The 24,323-nt window shown below is 38.4% G+C and overlaps 1 protein-coding gene across 2 annotated transcripts in view; it reads right to left on the bottom strand.

Annotated features, from left to right (window-relative positions):
• The window catches only part of LOC120782666 (protein serrate), a 96,049-nt gene that overhangs the window by 51,148 nt on the left and 20,578 nt on the right, over positions 1 to 24,323 (bottom strand). For both annotated transcript variants that reach the window (XM_040115045.1, XM_040115046.1), the window contains 2 exons: positions 19,331 to 19,448; positions 19,020 to 19,201 (listed from right to left, as the gene is read on the bottom strand). In XM_040115045.1, the coding sequence (XP_039970979.1) occupies positions 19,020 to 19,201; positions 19,331 to 19,448 (300 nt within the window). The remainder of the gene's footprint in view (positions 1 to 19,019; positions 19,202 to 19,330; positions 19,449 to 24,323) is intronic.

The raw sequence follows: 24,323 nt of genomic DNA, 5'->3' as shown, positions 1-24,323 counted from the left end.
AAAAGTGAACACCAACACAATTTATAGCAACACAAACAAAAGCGCTGCGCTCCCCGCACACTCCTAATTGTTGTTAGTGCCGATGACTAAGGTGATTGCTTTTCCCTCAATTTCAGTATTTTTCTCAACGATTTCAAAAACTCACTCACACGCATTTAAATCGCAATTAATTCCAGGCATAAAGCGATCACATAAAGTACGAGACAAAGAGTCGCTTAAAGTTAAGTTAAATTAAATGGGTGTTGTTGTTGTTGTGGAATTAAATGAAACGAATAATGAAATGAAATGACGAAAACACGAATTTCGATTGTAAAGCACACATGCGAAGTTTAATGCTAAATGTTAATGATGCAATTTGCAAGCCAAAGGCGTGCCGCCCAAAGAGAGCACAAACAACAAATGACAACAAAACCGCAAACGCAAACGCAAAAGAACGTAGCGTTGTGGTAGCGTGGAAAAAGTTAAAGAAACAAATGAAAATCGTACTTGAAAGTAATGACTGTATTTGCTTTTGGCAAGCAATCGAGTCTTGGCTTTGAGCTGCAAGAAATGCAGCGCATGCGCAACGTACATAAATAAATCGACTTAAAGACACACATATGTCACGCCTTGTTACACTTTTCTGTGACTTTTCTGTGTGACAATTAAATAAATAAGCAGCAATGGCAATGGAAGTCTTTAACTGCTGGAATTTTAATGAAATGCTGGAGATTTAATACAATAGTGTTTTATTGAAAATAAAACTGGAATTACAGTTTGGAATATTCGAAGTTATCAGTTTATTAGAAAGGAGAATCAAAGTGATTTATTCAAGATACTGATTCTGGATTAGATTAGTTTAGATACTCAAGCATATATCTATGAAGCCTTTAAATAATAGTAAAAACGGCGGACCCTTGGTATGCTCAGAATTCAAAAGTATGTATGCCTAGGTTTCACTGCTCACTGCCAGAAAGACATCACTGCCACAAATGCTGATTGCTAACAAATGTACTAGGCTCCACAGATTCATGATGAAAGCGGGCAGTGAAACACCGTCCCGTTCATACTCTTTTTTGCGAACTCATCGGCATAACAGCTCCCATATTCGCTGATGTGAACATACTCCCAAACAGGATAAAGAAATTAATTGGTTCTATTGATAGTGGGGTCATACTATCAAGAAACTCTGAGCTCGAACCAAGCCACCTGACTTAATGGATGGCATCGTTAACGTACTCTTTTCCACGCACGAAAAAAGACTCAGGCAACCAAAACAGGCTATAAGACTTTCTGGGGGATTTCCGAACCTTCAACCTCGAGGAACTACAACTGCCGCTGGCAAGCGTAAATCTAACAAATCGCCCTTCTCAGACGGGATCCCAGCAGAAGTAGTCAAAATAATTCGCGCAGAACGACCCGCAGTCTAATCGGCAAAAGAAAAGGAGATCCCAGGTTGCCATCAACAGACCGTTCACTATGCATACTCGACACAAAGGAATAGGTCTTTAAAAGACTACTTAATCCTATACTGCAAGCGGCTATCAATGAAGTTGGCGGAGTCTCCCCCAGACCCAGACGGTTTTAATCCCGAAAGGTCAACTCTGGGCGCTATCCGAAGCGTCATTGAAAGTGTAGAAGTCTCACAGCGTAGAAATTCCAAATACAAGCGACTTTAGATGTTCGAAACGTCTTCAATAAAGCGAAATGGGCCAAAATGTCGACGCTTCAGAAAAAAAATTTAGAATGCTGGATTATCTCAATGCCGTGGCGCAAACGACTAAGGATATTGTAAGGACCTAGGCGTAAAACTGGACCCCAGATTAACCCTTTGGGTAATAATTCAGCACGCCGTAGAAAAGGCAGCGAAAATCACCTCCTATATTAGCAGACTAATGCCAAGATAGGAGGGCCACACAAGAGGAGATAAAGCTCTTAACGTCAACCATAGGGAGCATAAGGTATTGAAAGCTTTCTGAACAGTGTCAGGTGATGCAATATAGGTCATGTGACGACAGCGCTCACCAGCAAAAACAAAAAATACTTACACTCCGTGACTAATCCTGATCCCAGGAACGATCTATAATAATGCCGTCACTAATTGAGGCTGAACATTTTCGGCTTATTATTAATTGTTTCAGTTAACCCTAGGCAGCCTCCGACTATCCTGGCGCATTTACTACCATAAGGTAAAATATTATTTTTCAGTTATAATTATAAATAAAAATGTACACAATAACTCTCAAAGTGAATTCATTCATGCCTAGGCCAGGCCATTAATAGTCTACGAAAGTCCATCAAATTATTAGTATAACTGCATAAATACATCGCTAATGACTAAATAACCACCACATGCACATATATTTACACACACATGCGCAAGACAGGCACAAAGCCGCGACTTGCGCTTCACAAATAGTTGAAGCATTGCGTTTACAATTTATTTTAATGACAGACTTATGCACGAATATTTTGTAAGCTGATATTCTCGTACAATAAATATTCATGGAGTTAATAAAAATACTTTTGCCGCGTTTTTCACTTCGGTTCAAAAATCAATACTGAAAAACTTTGTTGTTTTCTAAGTCACTAAAGCAGAGCTGGACGTGACCGGAAGCAACGACAAGCAACACAGCGGCAAAAGAACAAAAACAACAACAAGTAAGGAAATACTATAAGAAAAAGCTTTATGCAACGCCGCGCATGCGCTGGACACCCTAGCTAGACAACTGAGGTTTTAGCGCTACAATTACACACACACAGACATACATTTGAAAATACCTCCAGCAACGGTAAGCAGTGGCCAAAAAGACGTATTGAACCGTATTCATCGAATTTATAATTCTGTGCAGGATCCAGCGCATGTAGCGAGCTGACCAGCAGAGCAACGCATGGAGATCAATGCAGTCATCCGGAAATCACAAGCAAAAGGAATAAAATAAAGCAACCAGAAGTACACCACCAATAAATTCCGATACATTGTAAGTTAAGAACAATAGCAACAAATACAACACATGCAACAAGTACGATATCGGCGGAACGTGTCGTTGCAAAAAGCGTTGAATCGATCGCGCACGATCGCAAAAGCGACAAAGTCGCTCAGCAACGCCGACAACACGACAGGAACAATGCCAGCGCAATCTTACAAACAGTTGTGCATGCATACATACATACACATGTTGCAAGCATGTACCTGCATATGTGTTGCTGCGTACGTGTAAAGTCATGCTAGCGACGTGTTGCCATTTCTTGGTTTCTGTTTTTGCTGTTGTAGCCACTTTCGCCGCAGTGGGATCATGAATATTAAAAAGTTTAAATATGAGTAACGAGTCCTCTGCAAATAAAACGGAAAGCAAGCAAAGAACTACCAAGCTGTGTTCTGTGTTGTTGTACAACGAGCTGAAAGAACAATGCAACAAGTGAAGCGCCATGCACGTGCAAGTGTTGGAAGGTGGCTGCGGTTGTGTGGTGCCAATGCTTAGGCGCTGGGAAGCAATGTGGCGCGGCAAGTCGGCGGTGGTGACTGAAGAAGCGACAGTCTCAGTTACACTGAAAACGTGAAGACGTGAAAAACGAAGTCAGAAATTTATTGTTTTGGCTTTTTGCTCAGCGTCGTCAACTTCTTATGGCGAGTGTAGTATTTTTTAGACTTCAAGTGGAATTTTTGCAAATTTTTTAAATGAAAAAATCGTAAAATATATATTGATATATATAAATACTATTTATAGCTACCATTTGCACTTGCTCTGATCGTCAACTCGTAATTTTATATATCTCGAACTAGATTTGTAGTATTCAGGGCTAACAATTCCTCTACCAAAGCAGGTTGTAATAATTCATTTTATTTACTAATTATTTATAAAATAAAAAGTAAAAAATTTTATTGAAAAAGAATAAAATCTGGCGCAGTACTTGGATGGAAAACAATTTGTAATCACTTTGGTGTTTATTTTCCTTGGACTTAAACGAAGGGTCAATCGGGTCCGACAAAACATCGTAGCCGATTGAAAGTTGCATCACGACAATGCCCCGGCTAACACGGCCTTTCTTGCGAACAGCTACCTATACAAGGCCGGCATCCCAAGACTTCCGCAGCCGCCCAGATGTGGCCCCCGGACATTATTGTTTACTTGCCTGAAAAGGCCGATTAAAGGCAAGCGTTTTGAGACGACAGAGGGGATCCAAGCAGCATGCAGATCGGCTCTCTGAGCGGTGAATGCCTTCCGTGACGCTTAAAAATCGCGTTGACAGCACTGCATCGATGCAAAAGAATTCTATTTTGAAAGTTTTTAAATTATTGTAACGATTGGTTCAATAAATTTGGACTCAGTCCCATTACTTTCCGAACAAACCCAGTATACATTGTGGGTTCAAAGACCTCAAAGAAGGCCGAGAGATCGTTGGGGGCATGTCTCGTTCTGGACGACCTTCAACCTCTTCAACTGATGAAAATATTAAGAAAAAATTAAAGATATGGTGCTTGATAATCGTCAGTCAAGTGTTAGAGAGATGGCAAAAGAGCTCGACCTCTTTCGCGAGACCGTTCGAATGATTTTCGCATCTTGCTCGACTCGTCTCGATAAATCTGAATTTTTTCAAAAAGAGTGCCGTAAACAGGTCTCTTTGGACATTCTTGATAGTGCGAATTTCGATCTCACATTCATGGAGAGCAATACAACTGCCGATGAGACAATAGCTTAGTCAACAATAATCGGAAAGAACGAGCCGAAACCAAAAAAAAAAAATACCGCTCAAAAATCAAGGTGATTCTGATTGTTTTTTGGTTTGGTGCATCATGGGTTGTTATGGAGGGACGAACGGTCGATATGAAATACCATTTTGCTCCCAAAAATGGCAGGTTAGGGATTACTAATATTAATTTTCTTATCTCCTGTAATCTGATTGGGCGAAAATCTGTTAGCCCTGTTCTAGTTTCAAATCAAAAATACTTTACGTTTCGTCAAGAGTATACTAAGTAACTTCTGTTTCGTTCTATCCTCTTCGTAATATAGACTTCATTCCGAATTGAGTATGTGCCCGTCAACCTTTCCAAGAATCTTCCTCGCAGCGTATTTTTCTTATAAAGGTAACAACTTTTTCTCTACTCATGAGCAGCTTGTTTCTCTTCGTATTTTTTATGTAGTTGGTTTTCTCGGTTATTTCGACAACACTTTGTGGTGCTGAGGTTTTGTGTACGCAAATTACACTCGCGTTACAATAATTGGACAAGTTAATATTAGGTTGGGAGGCTCATTTCATTGAAGTCGACTTTTTCTGAGCATTTGTACATTAACAATTACAACAAATAGATAATATAATTGAAACATGCGCGTAGTATAAATAAGTGCTTAAGGAAAAAGGCGTTAACTGAGTGACGCATGCGCAGACAAACTGAATAGGCAGTTTGAAAAAGATGTGGATGGTGTTGAATTAAAAGTGAAGGCTGACGACGTGAAAAAATGTAATTATCAATTAAAGCTGAAGAATGCGGCCAAGCATTAGTTGAAGCTTGTAGCAGCTGGAAGTAATATAGATGTAAACAAAGCTGCTTAAGACTAGAAGGTAAGGTTTTTGTGAAGCATTGTCAAGTAAGAAAAACTTCAGAGCTACACACATACACATATACACAAATAAATTAACTATTATTTTAGTTCGTGCTGAATATGGCGTTTGCTTTGTTAAGGAAATTACTTTTTCTTTAATAAAATTACTTAAAATTTTTGGCTCTCAGTTTTTTTTTTCATTTAATTAATAAAAATTTAATGGTGGATCAATCAAGCCAACCGGATGTGTTATAATTACTCTTTTATTTACCGTTATTTGATTGGCGACTTTCACTGCAACCGCAGTGACGAACCATTTAAATTGCCGAAACGCTGCTACCATGTAGACAACAACAACAACAACAATAACAACAACAATAACAACAACAACGTTATGTGAAACATCTCCACTCACAAATCATACTAACGGTGCTTCTACAATTCAAACCGAAATCATAGTCAAAAATATCACTTGACAAATATGAATGTCCGAACACACTCGTACACATGTAGTTCGTGTGTAATTGCTCTTTATTGTTGTTTTTACTTACGTTAAACACCGATGTTCATGCGTACGCATGCCGCTGGCAATATTTGTATGAACATAAGTCTCGAGTGGCTTTATGCTGCTGCCGCTGATGATGATGATGATGCTGGTGATTTACTTAAGAGCCCAACCAGCGAGACCGAAGGCGAGCAGCAACAGCGGCAACAATAATAAAAACAATAAGAAGTGTAACAACATTCACCGCTAACAACGGCATATTGAGGCCAAGTGCTGGTGGCAGGCAAGCAGCAGCGACACTTCACATCATCCTCGCGGCTCCAGCAACAACAATATTGACAGCAACTGCTGCAGCAAAAACAAAAACCTTACGCATACTAGGTTGTTGTTGTGACTCCCGGTGAAGTGGCTGCTTGAGAAATGGGTTTCCATACCACTTGCTTTTGTTGTACAAGTTGGCAGCAACAGTTGCATTGCCTGCTGGACATTTTTTCTTTCCTCCATTTGCATTTTTGATTTCTTTTGACTTTTGCATGGCTGCCTGGCTGACGAACTTGTTGACGGAATACACGATGACACTTCAGTTTCCAGCACTTGAATTTCGATTGCTGCGCTGCTTCACTGGCTGGTAGTTACGCTCTTCGCTGTACTAGCGTTAAGGGTTTTTGCGCTTTTCAAATATGTGTTTTTGAGATTCGACTTGCTTCCAATAAGTTGTGGGTGGAGTAAGACAAAATTAGTGAGGAATATTGAAAACGATGCTGACACTCAAATGAAATTCTAACAAGAATCGCATTTCTAACACTTTGGATTCAGTTAAATGACGACGAGATGCCAATCCATTCTGAGAGAGTGGTCGGGAGTTTATTGCCCAACTTTAAATTCAAAATTCTGCTGCAAAAATGTTGACGAAATATGAACTTTTCAGAGGCATAATTAACGATATTTGCGACCGAAAACGGAAGACGTGAGCTTTAAGATTTTTGGTTTTAGCTAGACGCCGCATCATGTACTCTGCAGTCCGATCTGTTGTGGACGAAGTACGGCAATCGTGTTGTCAACAATTTCGATGAAGTCAATGGGTCAGTTACGGACGTCATAAAGGGTGAAATTAAATAGGCATCAGGTTACTAAGAGAAAAAATAACCAAACACTCATCAAAACTCTATTTTTGCAATGTATTTGTCGAAAGCTTTATATGCTCTAAGAAAAGTATTGAAAAAATTCAGAAGCCGATCTTAAAAATCATGGAAGGTATGCTACTTGAAAGCGGCTGGCGGCAAACCAGCAGACCTTTAAGCGCAAACTGCACTAAGAGTTATCAGTGCTTTCTGAACAATAGTTCAGAGTTCACCTCGGAATTCGATATACCCATTTATATGTCTGAAAATACTTGTATATTGGCACCCTAAAGTTGTCTCAAAACCTCCATATGGTAGATATAACCTACCTAATAATGACAATATACAAGTATTTACAGACATATAAATGGGTATATCGAATTCCGAGATTCTTACCTAATTTAAGCTTAAATGACTGGACTATAATGACAGACAGGGTGACGAATACAAGCAAGTATACAACAGAATCTATAGGAGTCAAAAGAGAAGAGTGAGTCAAAGGCGTAACAAGATGGCAGCAGCGGTGGCAAACCTCATTCAAAGGACGGTGGGTCCACAGACTGTTCCATCTATACGCAGATAGACAGACGACCTAATCCAAATACTAAGTAGGCATGGGTGCCTTGAAGCTACCGCTACAGATTCCAGCACGACATTAATCCGAATTATCCGACGTGTTCAGATTGCTTTGAAGGCTCTAAGCGTGTATTCTTTTATTGTCTACGCTTTTTAGATACAAGGGAAAAACTTAAAGCTACACTCGGTGATAGTTTTACGGTTTAGTACGCTTTCAGCGATCAATCATGACAAAACTGAAATATGTAGAGCAGATTAGGCGTCCGTCAGCCCGTGCCATAGAGTAGACTTAAATGTCTTATCACTTCCACGGAGTAGTACTTATTCAGGTGGTTCCGTGGAAGAGTCTAGAGTTGGAAGTACGTTAGGTTCAGCGGATTGAAATCTTTGCTTTGAAGCTTTGGATGCTACCCCCTACTTAACAAAAACGTTTTCTCGATACCGTGTTTTTCAAATTGGCGTAAGAGATGCTAATTAGATTATGGACTTAAAGAAAAAAAATTTTTAGACTATATTTAATTTGGTTTCATGAATTTAGCAATCGTAAGATTTTCGTATTTCTGGGAGCTCTGATTATTCGATGGCTCAGAGGTTCAAATTATAGTTTCCTTTGGCACATAGCAAAAGCAATGAAATCTTGCTGGTATGTAAAATGCTTCATCTTGATGTACACACGTTACAGCGCTTTCTGCAATATTGTCCAACTGGAAGCATTACTACATATAAATTAAATTATAGTGACAATGTCTTGCAACAAAATAAAAAAAATTGAGGTGAGTAAATATGCATAAACTTGCATTTAGTTAAAGAAAGCCACAAGTGACGGAATGCAACTACTCCGGAAACTTGAAATTGGGAAATTAGCCAAGGCGTAGCTAATGAATACAAGGAAAACCTTCGAGTAATCTTTAAGAACAACTGTAAAGATCACCATTTCAGTCGCAGTGAATTTCCATTGACTTCTTGGCGAACATTAAAGAAAGGTGGCACCAAATTCAGTTGAAACGTTGCGAAATCACGCGGAGTCAACTAAAAAACTGTTAAAATGGAACGGACTAAATCACAAAACACAACATTTAAGGGAGCATTAAACCATTAACCAACCCAAGCAGCGGCACAAAGTGTGTTTACAACAAATATAAAAGAACAAGAACGAATGCCAAATAAAATGGCAAAAACGTTGCCAAAGCAGCAAATAAAACATTTATGACTTTATTACAAACATTCACACACACAACCATACACATACGAGCACACTATTTAAGCACGCCGAAACATTAACTGAAATGTAGTTATGAAGTGTGGAAAAGCTGGGCTGAAAGAGGGACCTTCAAACTGAAAGCGTCGCTGCTGCGACAACAAAAACAAATAAAAAATGTACACAGCAAAAGCAAAAATAAACAAGTGTACGGCACAGAACAATAGCGCAAACCTAAAAACAATAAGCAAAGCAAATAAACAGAAACTGAAACAGAAACAGAAACAGAAACAGCAAAACGACAGATAAAAAATGAGAATATCAACTTCGGAATAAGTGAGGCAAATAACAACATTTTATTTCATTCATTTAACAGGTACCATTTACTTATGCGCTCAACCGCGAACCGCGAACCGCAACGCCATAAAGCCCACAAGCATGCATATGCATAGGCGACTGTGTGCGCATGCGCGCCAAGCAAAGAGGTGGCGCAGTCGGCAGCCGAATAGGCAGCCAACACTACAACACCGTCGACCACGCCGCAACACACCTCGTTGGCAGCGCCGCTAGCTAGCCGGCCGAATAGCTAGCTGACGAATTGACGAACTGACGCGCTGACATTCGAGGCGAAAACTGCCCGCGCGACCGAAACAGCGAATGCCTAAAGCAACGCGCGTGAAACCAAGAAGCCAAGAAGTTAAGCTCCTATTCAGCCCCGACAAGGCAATATTCCCACGAAACAGGTTGTCTGTCTGTCGCTTATGTGTGCACTACCGCCCCAACGGTGGCCCTCCCGTCACGTTGTGTTCTCCGAACTGCGCCATGCAGCAGCAAAATGTGTTTACCTTTTTCTTTTATTTCACATTTCAGTTTTTTTGCCTGTCCATTCTCGTATTCCAATTGCCCGAACATTTCGTAGTCACTCAGCCGCGTCCCGCACTCGACCGTCATCTTCGTGCATCAGAGCGCAGTAGCAATCAGCAGTCAGTCACTGTGTGTGCTGTTGTTCTCGGTGCGTTCTCGGACGGGCGCCCAGGTGGACAACGGGCCAGGCATGCAGTTTCGTATCGGCACTTGCAACTTGCAATTTTGTGTGCCTCCAACTCAAGTGGAAACTCGTTGTGCGGCTATAAAAGACAACGCATGCGCATGTGCAACTGCCGACACACACAAACAAACACATATACAGAAAATATAAATTTTTGCAGTTAGCACTGTTTTGGGTATTTGTACTGCCAGTCGGGCAGCTACGAAGGCAGGCGCATGGGTCCAACAACCGCCACAGTTGCATTGCTGTCGAGCGGCAGTCGAAATGCGTTGACGACTGGTTGTGCGCGATAGCCAAAAGCTATGGGCCACAGACGCTCCAAAGCCGCCACCAACACCTATTTTGAGACACGCCAAAGCGCAGCTCACATACTCGCGCACATGCTCTTGCCATTGTCATTGTATTGGTAGTTACATATTATTCGTTGCTGCTACCAGTGCACTCGTATTATAGTCGCTGCGAAATATGAGTACTAACCCCGTTTTAATAACTAAGTAGGTGTGTTCGGTGTAACCTTTTTTCTTTTTGGAATTGCTTTAATTTGCTTTTGTACGGCAATAATCAATTGAGAGTGAAAATCTGTGTAAATACACATATTAAGAAGATTATTAGTAATCGCATACTATTAGAGTGGATCGCCGCGATCTAATAAGTATTAGGGGTATTAGATGACAAAGCAAAATGCAGAATTTTCCCTCAAATGATTAAAATTGATTTAGTATTCAATATTTAAAATCTGCTTTTACATTATTTCGCTACCAAACTAGGTTAGGAGCCATTATCAAAAGGCGTGATCTCTTACCGAAAGAAGATCTCTTAGAAAAGACCACACTGGTCTGGTGAACGCTCAACGGACGGCGCTCATCAGCATGTGTAGTGCATTAATGTCCACTCCAATCAATGAGCTTAACGGCATCTGCCACATAAAGCCCGTGGACATCGTCGGAAGGTGTATGGCTTTGAAAGTTGCTATCAAAATCAGATAATCTGGGTTCCTAAAAGAACACATGTCTTAACACTCGGAAATCCTCATACACTTTTACGTCATACCGGATTACTTGGATCATGGAATCGTCAAACCGAGCTCTGGCGGCTCCTTCTTTGCTCATATACTGGCGAGAGAGTTGTGGGTAGGAAAAAGCCGTTGGAGGACAGGTGCTTCTTTACGGACGGGTCAAAGCTTGGGGGCAAGGTTGGTGGAGTTGCTTACTGTCGGGAGCTCTCTATTAACTCCAGCTTCAGATTCCTGACTATTGCAGTGTCTTTCAAGCCAAGATTGCAGCCATTAAGGTAGCATTAGATTTACTGCTCCAGTGTGCAGCCTTCTTCAGAGAAGTGACTATATAGCAGAGTGGCGACACTAGCCTTGAACACATTAACAGTGCGTTCAGGGTTGGTTAAGGAGTGCTATCTATCAATAGCATTGAGTGTCTTGGAGCTTTTAACAGGCCATTGTCCTACTGGCGTCCATGCTGTAAGGCTGGAAATCTTACCAGATGCCACTTTCAGAAGCTGTATGGAAGAAGATTAGGTGGAAACAACTCAACACTTCCTTCTTGACGGTACCGCGTTTGGGAGGTCAAGCCATAAACACTTGGGAGCCGTACCTTCCGACATTTCATCCAACTTATATCTTCTGAACATATAAATGAACCCTCACCACCGCTTGCAGGATATTCGCGAAAATTAGATTTCTGGATATTGTGTAGTCATTGAAAAATAAACTTGAATATTATTGAAATACTCTTTAACTAACTAAAAATCACATTCGAATAGTGTTTATAAATAAGAATAATACTTATAATAATTGGGTTTTAGTTTTGATCTTTAACCGACTATACAAATATACGGAAAAGCTAGTAATCTGCTAAATTATTTATATAAATCGAGCAATGGCAACATTACCTGAATGTAAAGAAAAGAGAATAGCTAATTTCTACGTTGTATTTACGGTAAAATTTCGTTTTATACGGACGGTTAGTACGGAAGGGCGGTAGGTCGTCATTAATTCCGCCACAGGAAGTAGTTCTCAATTCGTTAGAGAGCAGAATTTGGTGTTATTCAGACAAGTTTGTGTGATTTTATCGTTACTCTTCTCAAAGATTTTCTTTCGATAAATCTTCCAGGCCAATATCACGAGCTCGACCAAAAAAGAGTTCCTCATCTACAAGTCTCTCTCGTCTCGTCTCGCTTTTCTCAAGTTGTTTCAAATCTTACCCAGTTGTTCCAAGAAGTCTTTCATGAAATATAAAATACAAAAAATAACAGATAAGCATTCTCATACAGAAAGTGCTGAAGAGTCCAATAATTTTGAAAATATTTCTCTCTGGAGTATATTCTTGCTGTAAATTTGGATTTTCGGTTTTTTCTTTTACCTTTAAATTTATAGAAATGTTCATTGAAGTAATCTGTGGCATATTTTCAAGTGATGTACAAGAAAGAATTCCTTAATGATTTCATATTTTCAATTGCTAAACTCTTTAGTGTACTTTGTTCAGATTTTTTTTACTTTTTCAACAATTTTTAACTTTTATTAGCGCCAAGTATCAAAGAATATTTTTACTGAAGCTTCCAATTTTTTTACTGCAAGCAACCAACTGTAGCCATAGCCGTTGCAGTTGGTAATATTCGACCAGAAAATGCGGTTGCTGGTGTGGCATGAAAAATGGTCCACCGGCAAGTGCTACCACATGCAACATAAGCCGCGTTGGCGACAAATGTGCAACGCGAAGTATTTGAACAGATTTCGCCGCTTAATTGCGCAATTTATTCACTTATCTAATTTATATTTAGACACACCATTCGTTGGCTTTAAAGCGGTGCGCAGACTAAATAAAACAAAGTCACTTGGACAATGCAGCAAGTGGGTTTCTATAGAAAAAAAATGCTATGGAAAATTTTTTATAAAAAAATTAAATTTATATACTCCAACTTTAATATACACACACACATACACTTAAAACAAACAGTGTGTTATTTGTGCAAGTTATTTGCTCCAGTAAGTCACATTTTGAGTTCGAAATGTTGTTATTGTTGTTGACTAAGCAAATAAAAACGCTGAGCTACTAAAGCAAGCCACGAAATGTGGCAAATGCCAGCTCATAAATATGCGACTTGGAGAAACAAACAGTAACGCTGGCGCATAAAGAGCGCAAAAGTTATGAAGCAACTAAAATACGGCCTAGCAACAACAACAACTACGCAGCGTATTGACAAAAAAGTGTGGACAAATCTACAACAATTGTAATTAGAAGCACGGCAAATATGCGCACAGCACACGCATACATAGAAACTTTTGTCATCTGTGTGCGTGTGTGTGTGTGTGTGGTCAAGTACTCGTACGGGTGTTTGGCGCAAAAAGCCTCATGACCAATGGTCGCTGGACCTGGGTCAGTGTTCAGTCGGCGATGAAGTTATAAAAAACAGCAAAGTGTTCTAAATAACAGTGCAAAAAGCGACATAAAACACACGAGCAGACATAAAAACACCGAAAGGTAACGACAGCAACACCAATAGCAACAAAGGCAAGAAGAAGAAGACGAAGAAAAACAGTAACAATAATTACAAAAGAGGGCAACAAGTCAACTGTTAAACCGGCCAAAGCCATAATTTCACAAATAAAAAAATAACAACAACAATAACAAAACGCTAAAAATAAGCGAATGTGTGTGGGCAAAAAGTGCGCGCCAAGCGAACGCCAGAAAACACCAACGACGCTGCGCTGAACAGCACCAAGCACCAACTGGAAATTGATGGACACAAGCTAGCCTACAACACTACAACAACATACATGAATACTCAAAAAAGTTTTTGAACAAGAATGTGCTTGTACGCGCTTACAAGCCGTACTTTTTCCACCATTTTTGTTGTTGTTGTTGTTGTTGATTTTGTTGTTGTTTTCTTGCTGTTTTTGGTGTATAATTTGAGTAATGAGCCAGCGAAAAATCGCAAATTAAAGTGGCGTAAAAGATTATACAAAATGTAAAATGCCAAAAAGCACACAAACAACAACAAAAACATGTATGTAATGAAATAAAAATGCTGCTCGACGCTGGCAGCTTAAACATGTGAAATACTTATAAATCATTTAAAGGTAGCATGCAGGCATAATAAAGCGCTCCAAGCAACTCAAAAACAACAAGAAAACAAAATATTGAAATAAAAAAAATTGAGATAAAAGAATATAGACCATCATAAACGTCAATTTCGTACGCACATATTTGCATGTGTGTGTTTGTGCGCACTCTTTGGCTCTTCTGCAGTCTTGCTTGTATGAAGACTTCACATAGCACGTCCACTTAATCTGACATGGAATATTAATGCCGCGGATTTGTCTCGGATCTGCCAGCCGACATTTAAATACATAATTAATTCATTTTCTTAGCGCTGACCGCCGCTACAGCTGGCCAGCAGCGGCAGCAGGCTCGGAGATGAGCGCTGTTGAGTGGCGTTTAGGTCCGAGTCCTAGCGATGGTTCGCTGCTAAGCGTTTGCAAATCGGTTGCGCTTACAAGCATTTAATTTGAGGCATGGCAGATTAATTTATTTTAGAGCATTAAAGGTGATTTGTAAATAAAAGGGAAGGCTGACCAATTTGGACTTGTCGTTGCAAATATGTGTATAGGTCCTGATCATAGCTGAGGGTATTTGAGGTTTGTGAGCTAGCTTTGCTAACTGCGCCGTCTTTGAAAGCGTGTTTCTCGAAACTGTGTTTTTGAAGTTGGTTGGCAAGATTTCTCGCGAACTACTCAACCGATCTTCAGAAAATTTTACAAAGGTCTTTTAGATACAATTCTTAAAGACTTGGAAAAATTATTTTTTTTCGATTACAACATTTGAAAAAAAAATGTCGCGAAATTTTTACTGAAATATTAATTTTTTTTGTAAAAACGTCTGCCAAAAATCTAATTTTCAGTTTTTTTTCTTTCGTCCAAGTTCTGAGTTAAGATTTTAACTGAAGCACGTATTTTTCCCTCTATAAATGATCCTGTAAGAAGTTATCCTGCCAACGCGAGCGCCTCTTTTTTCCGAAGGGTCACCGGAAATGGCGACGCAATTTTAAAATATTTTTAAAGTATTTCTTTCTAAATATTTCAGAATTTTCTAATAAAATATTTAATTTTTTATTTGAGAAAAAAATTGTTGTGAAAAGTTTTTTTTTTTTCGAGGAAACCTGTATAACCCCCATATTTTTTTCGTTCCAATTGCACAGAGAAGCAGCTCAGCAAAACTTAAGACGCAAAATTAAAGTAATTTTGTTCAGATTTCCTGGTTTGAATAATAATTTTTTCATTGTTCCCTTAACAGAGTATATTAGCACCGCAACGAAGTTCATAACGAACAGAAGGAAGCTTCGGGGTCTCTAAATAGTATATGTATAATATATGACCAGGTTGCGAGCTGTGCCCATTCAACTAAGTCCACCTGACTCTATTTATGTATGCGTAAGAGTCCCTCAGTCCTCTTTTGAGATATCGTTCAAAAATGTTGTTTTAGACTAAGTTCAATTTAAAGACTGCTTCTTTTTGGAGTTGATGATCTTTGCTAAGTAGCTAGAAATATGAAAATAAACCCGTTTAACCACTGCAATATCAATTTAAGTGTTTTGGTAGGTCGCCTTTGGTCTTCTACGGTCCTATTGAGCCACTAAACTTTCAAGTTATATTCAGCGATCTGAGATTGTAGGTAAGTTAATGAATAGAGATATCCCTGCTGCCCTCAAAATATTTGACCTTGCGGTTTTAGTTGTTTATTTCCACCTCGCCCTTCGCAATCTATACTAAATCGCCGATATGCCAGCTGAGTCTGCAATCTACGCGTATCTCGAAATATATTCCCAATATTTGTTTTTTAAAGTACTAAATTAAGTACGAAAAATTGTCACGCTACAACACCAGAAATAACCACTTTAAGAACAGGCACATTCTCAAGGTTTTCGTAAATTTGCCTCGATATTTTAGAAACTAAGTGTCAAGAATGTCCAAATTGTTTATTTTCAGATTATTGTTAAACGAATACAAATTTATTTTAAAATTATTATCGAACGAATCATAAAATATTCAAAAGAAAATTAAATTTATTTTCCAGCGCCTGCTTGCGGCTGCACCGTTTGCTTGTTAACGAACGAATGCCTCTCACTCGATTACACTGTCTGTGACATAATGTTCACCGTTTTTAGAGTTCAGGGGATGCATATAAATCACGTAATGTATACATATGTACATCCATATTTATAAATACATAGATTTAGATTTAAGGTCACTAAGCAGCACTGAAGGTATTCCAAAGGTTCAAGTATCGATTTCAGTCATAAGTTTGTCTTATAGTGCCTTAATTTTATGTAAAGTATATATTAATAAAGAAGAAGAAGATATATTAATAAACTAAATAAATTAAGTAATAATAGCAAAAACTAGATTTGGCAGTTTGCCGCTTCTTCTGAAACAAATTAGTTTGGGCTTATTGTTCGGAGATGTGTAATCCACATTATAAATCGCCAGTACTTAAGTAGATGGTCATATATGTAAATACGTACATATGTATATGGCACTCCACAAATCGGCTTTAACGTATTTGCATACTGATCTCTATGTACATACACGAGTACACCTTATCCGCGAGGCATGTTTTTGCACGCCGCTCCCACCGACACATACAAATTTACATATGTACATAGGTACATACATTTGTAGTAGCTGGCAGAGCGCTCATAAAATATACAATAATTTTCAACGGCTGTTAGTAATAAAAAAATTGAAATATGTGCAAGAAATGCCACAGCCTGCGTATGCGTGTGTGTGTGTGCATGTGTGGACTAGGAAATGAATGATGTGCGTTTAAAACCCAGAAAATATGTATCTAACACGCGAAAGGAGCAAGAAGAATTGTACTTTTTTGGTAGTTCAGCAAAAACTAGTAATTCTAATTGCTTTTTCTTACTTAAGACACGGCGTTGATGTTGCTCTGGCGTTGCTCGAACCGAATAACTGGCTGCTATACATTACTGAAGCTATGAAGTTTGTAAATAAATACGTGAGTAATTGCTGTCCGGTATTAGTAGTTGTAGCCTCATTTGTTGGGCCAACATTGCTGGACGCACAATATGGGCGAATTAATCCGTTTTAATTTGATTTTGTTGCCTTTTGCCTTTTGCCTTTACCCATGCTGCCGCAGCGGAGCAGCACAGCTTATTCCATTCAAATTACTAACTGATGAGTCAACGTTTTTTATGCTCAACTTTTGTATGGTTTCTCGCAACGAAAAGTGGTAGTCGCGGTGTGGCATGCAGAAATATAAGAATTCATATCGCCATGAGTGTGCACTTTATGTTTTTGTTTGGGTGGATATAAATGTTTGTTGTTAACTGTTTCACAGTTTTGATTTGAGTTTTCATCATATTGTTCGGGGCATTAGAAATTAAACCGCGATGCGTGAAAGTGGTTTATTACAGTTTTTTTTACAAATTTCCTGTGTAATGCTTTCGAAATATGAAAGGGTTCCCTACCAGTTTTAAGTTGAGGTAAAGTATTTCTTTCGCGTAAAAAAAATATAAAATATTTTTGATTTAATAAAACTTTTTATGTACATAATTGATAAAAATATGAAACTGTTTTGCAGTTCAAATTTAATTCACTTTTTTCGCACCAAACTCAATCAAATAAAAATAGCACAATTCAGAAATAAATAAAAAAAAATATGGAACGAACTCATAATTAATCAGCTGAATAAATTGGGCAAGCCTTTAAAGCAACTGAGGTACGTAAAAGAAACAAAAATAAAAATAGAAGTGAAAAAATGTAACAGACAGACAATTTAATTGCACGTCGTTCTGTAAATTTTTGCGCACTTTCAAATTTTTTTTAAGTTCATAATTTTTTCAATATTTTTTCAATATTTCTTCAAGTATACAATGATTGACGGGGTTGCAAAATGAAGTATATTTTAAAACTTTCAGAACCAGTTAGTTTCTATGAAAAACTGCCAGTCTACCAAAACCTTCTTATGCTCGCTAGGTTTGTTCTTGTACGCTAAGGCTAGATTCACACTCTAAAACTTTAGTCAGCCAAACCGAGGGGGCGACCAGAAAAACGAAGGAAATGAGTCGAAGCAACTCGACTAGGCGCCAGAATCGAGAGTGGCCCTTGCACAACTTCTTTCTAAATGGTGTAGCAGGTTAAATTCCTTCTAATCCAGAATCGATCCGGATACATCATCAAATATACAACCAGCATGCACCGACTCCCCACATGACACTAACAACCTTTTTGTATGGCTATGCCAGAGTAAATGTATATAATGGAAAACCCCAAAACAGAAGTTCCTGATAATGAGCTACATAAATGTTTGAGTGTAAATTCGAAATAAGCAAGAAATTTAGATGAAAAAGCAACTACAAAGTTATCCACGTTATTAAATCTAAAAAAAGTGTGTGTGGGTACCTCATCAGAACCCATAACACACTTCTATTTTATCGCCACGTGACCGACTTATAAATATGTGCTAGTTACTTGTTCGATTCGACACTCTCCAAGTGTCGAGAATGCTATTTGCTAACACATATTAACCACCTATACTATATTTGTATCTCACACTTATGAAGCGTAAGCTTATTCATGTACTTTTTATCACAACAATTTCAAGCCTTAGTTCAAAATATCCGAAATGTATCCGGTTGAAATTGTGACGTTTATTTAATCAACGAATTTTTCGGTTATATAATTGTTTCCTCTCTTATCAGAAAACACATGCAAACATTAAAAATAAGCAGCCTTAAGATTTGGAGTGTGCCAAGGGAAAAAAAACTAGTGTAAAAACAAAAACAAACATAAAATTGGCAGCACTTACAACCAGTACAAAAGTAAAATATTATCACCATTAAATTAACTGTACATATATTGCACGTACTAAAAACACAGTAAACACAGCATCACAATGACCTTCAGCATTTAATACTGTAGCCACACATACTCCACACAAATTTTTAGGCAAGTCATTATAATTTTAACACTCATTCCACATAAATACTAACATAATTGAAGCGCTTTACTCACCGTCCAACGAAACGTGAATGGCAGCACAATCGCACTCATTCCCGGCTCACTCAGCACGAAGCTGGAGCCGCCCAAAATGCCTGTGGTTTTGTTGCCGAACGAGCAGCCCGTCGTTATGCTGGGCGGCGAACTCTGGTACTCCTTGAGGCACAGGCGAAAGGCAGTGGAACATGGCGGACAACCTAAAACACCCAAATCGAACTCAATTAAATGGAAATGTGCGTATTTACTAATATACTTATAATAATAGATGACAATATAATGTAAGGTAACATATGAGGTTATAAACTGTGAAGGGCGAATGCGCTTACCCGTCGTTTTTGTACTTCTTATCTCTAGAGGAACACCACAGCAATAGCCCGTCAGTAGGTGGCTATTTGTATTTGAAATTTCTAGTATTTCTAATTCAAAGTTACCAGCAGCTGATATCTGTAAAGAGGGGAAAAGTAGATAAGTTGTTGAATATGTGAAATCACTGCTAATTTTAGTAATAAAATGTCATAAAAAGGCTTTTGATGTATATATTTTATCATTGTAATAAATAGAATAAAAGCATATACATACATATATACATATATAATTACACTAACCGATAAAAAATAGTTTAAGTCATAATTAAAAAAAAATATTTCTATGTTTCCTGAAGTTAGCCTATATACTAACTAACTACTTTCGAAGTTCGAAATAATCGTTATTCTAAAACTCTATTACTTCGCCTAGAGATTAATTCGATCATTTGCAGTTGCTGTTTGGTATCAAAGTCGAATCTTCGACAAAAAAATTATATTTAAGCATACTGCCCCGACTTTGAAATAACAATTTTGGATTAAAACGAATAGCAAACATTTGTTTTCCGAAGGCTCGCCAATAAAAAAGCTATTTTCTCGCTACAAAACCTACTTCTAACTGTGTGTTGTCTTTATACGCTCAAGGGTTTTCTGGATGACGTTTCAGAAGTTGCAAATATAAAACTGCAAATGTAAGTACTGATAAACTTCATCGGAAGCACTGGATGGTACACAGAGGGGGCAATAGAGTGGGGAAATATTAGTGCCGGTGGTATCACAATGGGCTTCCTAAAGGCCTAGGTGTGTCGTCAGACAGCTATTTTTTCACTTCACCCAGCTGGAATTTCTGTCGTCAGACAGCCACTCTCAAGAGTACTCCTCTAGGAATCAGTCGGAAATATTAGCTAAATAATTTTGCAACAAAATCGGTACCACATAATTGGAATAGGTTCTGATATAAGTATGTACATTCGTCCAAGCATGACAATATGAACATAATACCGCAAATCCTTTAAAAATAATTTACGCTGCCACAACAACAACAATATACCGAAACTATGCCTAAGCATGTAATTTATCGACTATCGTTATACTAATTAAGCTATAAAAGCGCTAACAAATTGAGTATTTACATGGGAATCGAGGTAAAATCACAACAACAAGAAAGCAAACATATAAACAAATGTTGGAAAGCGCTCATAAAACGAATCTTGAGATATTAGACAATATTAGATAAAGCAGCGGCAACAATAAGCAACATGCGGCGATTTAATTAAAACAAAAACAATAACAAAAGCGCATGGGAAAACGAAAGAAACGAAACAGTAAGATGTGTGGAAAATGGCATTCGCCACAGTCTGGTCCACTGGCGACCTCCTATGCGCCACTAGAGTGGCCACCAAATGCGGCGAACGCTGAGCGTAAAGTGAAGCGCTGAGAATGGACGGCATGGCGCTATTGAAATATTTAGCCAAAAATTTATTGAAAAAACAACTTACATTAATTATGAAAAAGGCAAATTTTATTACGATCTATTTATGACTACGCCAAAGGCGGAATTTGAAAGTATAACAAAGCGCGTTTCCTAAAGTCGACTATAGGTAAGTATGTATGTATATGCAAAATCGCACGAATATCGCGTTGTGCCAAGCAAATTTGATTGTTTTCGTTGGCAACCGCTTGTGGAACGCAACAACAAGCGCACCCATATTTGTTGCATATTTCATAGCGAACTGCGTGCCTCTGTGTAACAATCAGCCTTTAAATAGCGTTATGCACAACAACAAAGATAGCAATCAGCATATTTTGTTTGCTTTTTATTTCTATGAGAAAAATTCGTTGCTACAAAAAATACGATTTAATTAAACAAGGTATCCAGCCGCTCAAACAACTTATAACTCATTACAGCGGCAGTCAGGCGCACAGCATCCAGCAGCCAGCAGCCAGAATGAAAGCATATAAAACACATTTAAATAAGAAAAATTACTTGAGGTGCAAGTACCCGGCGCATGAGGCTGGGCATCATCAGCATGGATTTGTGGCATGCAACGCCGAAATGCACGCCGCAACGGCGGTCGCTACCCAATTTGAGGTAAGCAGATTACACTTATTCAACAAGTACGTACACAATAAAGGCAAATCAAATGAAATGAGCTCCTGCAGATAAGGTAATCAAATTTTTCTTGCATCTCATGTCATTTCGTGCGCTCACTTAGGCGGCGCGCCGCACACCTTTGCTGCGTGAATGCGCATGCTATGCGGATTTCTACTAACGAGCTTCGCAACTGACTTGAATGAGAAGCGCAGTAGCTGCCAGCTAAGCAATAGAAGTTAGCTGACTTTTAGAGTTCAATATCAAATAGGCTCGAGTTTTTTGGATTCTGAGATTATATCTTTACAAAACAAGTACGTAATACCCTTCACAGGTGCTTTCGTATTATACCAAATATATATGTGTAAGTAAATTTTAAAATGTAATCGGCCAACGGTGCGCTATTCTGAGGAAAAATTTAAGGCTTTCATTTTCACCCAAAATGCACATAAATTTCATTTTGGGGAAAAATTGTTCGGTATTTAATGAAAAAGGTTTAATTTTATGAAGATCTTGTCAAAAAAAAATTTTTCTTCTTTTCTTGGGTTTTCATCGAACAGTTTGTATGACAGCTATTTCTCTAAGAGTTCAATATGGGCGGTTCCAAGAAATGAGCAGCTTCTTAGGGAGATAAGAGTGTATGCAAAATTTCAGATCGATATCTCAAAAACTGAGGGACTAATTCGTATGTAGATAGACCGGCCTATGGTCATGGCTAAGTTAACTCAATTCGTCGCGCTGATCAGTTAAAGGGTTACATGGGCTTAGGGGTTTCGAAAATTATTTATTATTATCTTATTAAATTCTGCAACACCTCTAGAATATGACCCCAAAATTTCAAGTTGATCGGAGTAATAGTATCGGAGATACAGCCTTGAGAACTTGTGCGCTCAAGGCTAGGTGGGCTAAGTGCGCAGTCTTTAAATGCGTTTTTTTCGAAACTGTGGTTTTGAGGTCGATTGTCAAAATTTCACGAGAACTACTCGATCTTCATGAAATTTTACACAGGTATTTGAGATACAATTCTCAAAGACTTGGACGAAGAATTTTTTTTGATTACAACTATTTTTTTGTAAAAATACTATCTGCCAAAAATCCAATTTTCAGTTTTTTTCATTTATCTAAGTTCTAGGACAAGGTTTTGTTTAAAACACGTATTTTTACTACTTTAGATGATGCTGTAAGAAGTTATCGTACTAACGAGGTTTCACCTTTTTTCTGAGGGGTTACCGGAAATAGCATCGCAATATCCGAATATAAAAATTTTTTTTCCAAAAATTTCGAAAATTCCTTGTTAATAGTGTATGTTTGTAACAATTAAAAATACTAATATAAAAACATATTTTTTGTTAGAGAAAATTTGTTGAAGAAATCTGTTTTTTTACACGTGGAAATCCATGTAATCCCTTAAATATATAGTACACTTTACCTAATATATGTATCCTTGAATGGTACTTAACACTTAATTTAATCCAGTAAGCCAGAAACTGATTTTAAGAAGATTCAGTTCTAGCCTCGACCTCTTTCTTTGATTTCAGATTTTAGGAATATACTGTTTTATATTGAATTTTAGATTTTTTAGTCAGCTCGAACTGAGGAACCAAAACTCCAATTCGGTAAACATTGCTTCAAGGTGAGATTGCATCATATTTGTGTTAAAGCATATTTTCTGATGGGCATAATGTTAAGTTTTTGAGCCGTTTTAATTCAAATTAAAACCATTGAACTTAAAACGTTAAGAAATTGTGAAAAACATATTTATAATATATATGCCTATGTCCAAAAATAAAATTTAAAATAATGTCCAACAGAATAGATGTCACAAACTACCCAAAACCTGTTGAGGAATATATTTTAATATCCTTATTTTATATATATTTAATTACAATACCTGAATATATCGCCGAAGAGCAGGCAATCAGCAAGAAAGTTATTTATTTGCAAACAAACTCTTACAAAAAATTTCAATCACTTAATCAGTTAATAAAAAGAATTATTTAAATTTCACAAGCAAAAGCTTAAATGCACTTATGCCCATTTATGAAATATTTACAATTACAATTAATTGCATATTTCCACTTTGAGCAGTTGAGATAAATTGTAGAAGCAGGCGCATTCCATTCTAGTGGGATTAGCAACATGCAGCCATTAGAGGCATTACACTTTAAATACAAACACGAACAGCCATACGCACACATACACACACATGCAGAGGAGCCGACGCTGCCGCGCAAACAAAAAGGTAGCGCCAACCCAACGGAGACGCCACATGAGTTCGCTGCAATTACAAATGGCATTGGTTGGCAACACCGGCAGCAACAGCAACAACAACCAACATGGTCTTAAGCACCACAACTGATGCTCTGCACAATTCCGCCATATGTGCCGAAAGCACTGCGCACACATTATCATGAGTCCTGCAATTGAAGACGACGATTATATCTTTCACACGCCACATCTAATATCTTCGAGCTTCCAGTGCGCGCACTGCGCCTGCCCGCCAGCCGCGCAATTGCCACCTCTAATACAAAACATAAAATGTGCAATTTAGTAGCTGGCGGCTGAGCGGCAGCAGCAACAACAGCAATAACATGTAGCATGGCACATATTAGTTTGGCAATTGAAATGTAAATGGTAATACGAACAACTCGACAACTCGGAACAAGCGGCCACAACTACCGCGCCATTGTCGTCCGGCGCTGGAGTGGCGGTATTGCGTTTGCGGTTGCGGTTGCCAGTTTCTGCCGTTTGTGCGCGCATATCTCACTTAATTTAAACGGTGCGTAATTCGACTGCAATCCCAGGGTTTGCAGCAACGCGCCGAGCATGCGTGCCTGTGTGCGTACGACGAGCGCTGATTTCGCCTGTTGTCGCTACGCGCCGGCAAGTCGTGATTGTACGGGCACTGCAGCGGATGACACATTT

This window comes from Bactrocera tryoni, chromosome 1 (genome assembly GCF_016617805.1).
Source record: "Bactrocera tryoni isolate S06 chromosome 1, CSIRO_BtryS06_freeze2, whole genome shotgun sequence".
Lineage (NCBI taxonomy): Eukaryota > Metazoa > Arthropoda > Insecta > Diptera > Tephritidae > Bactrocera > Bactrocera tryoni.
This window is presented reverse-complemented; position numbering and strand designations above follow the sequence as displayed.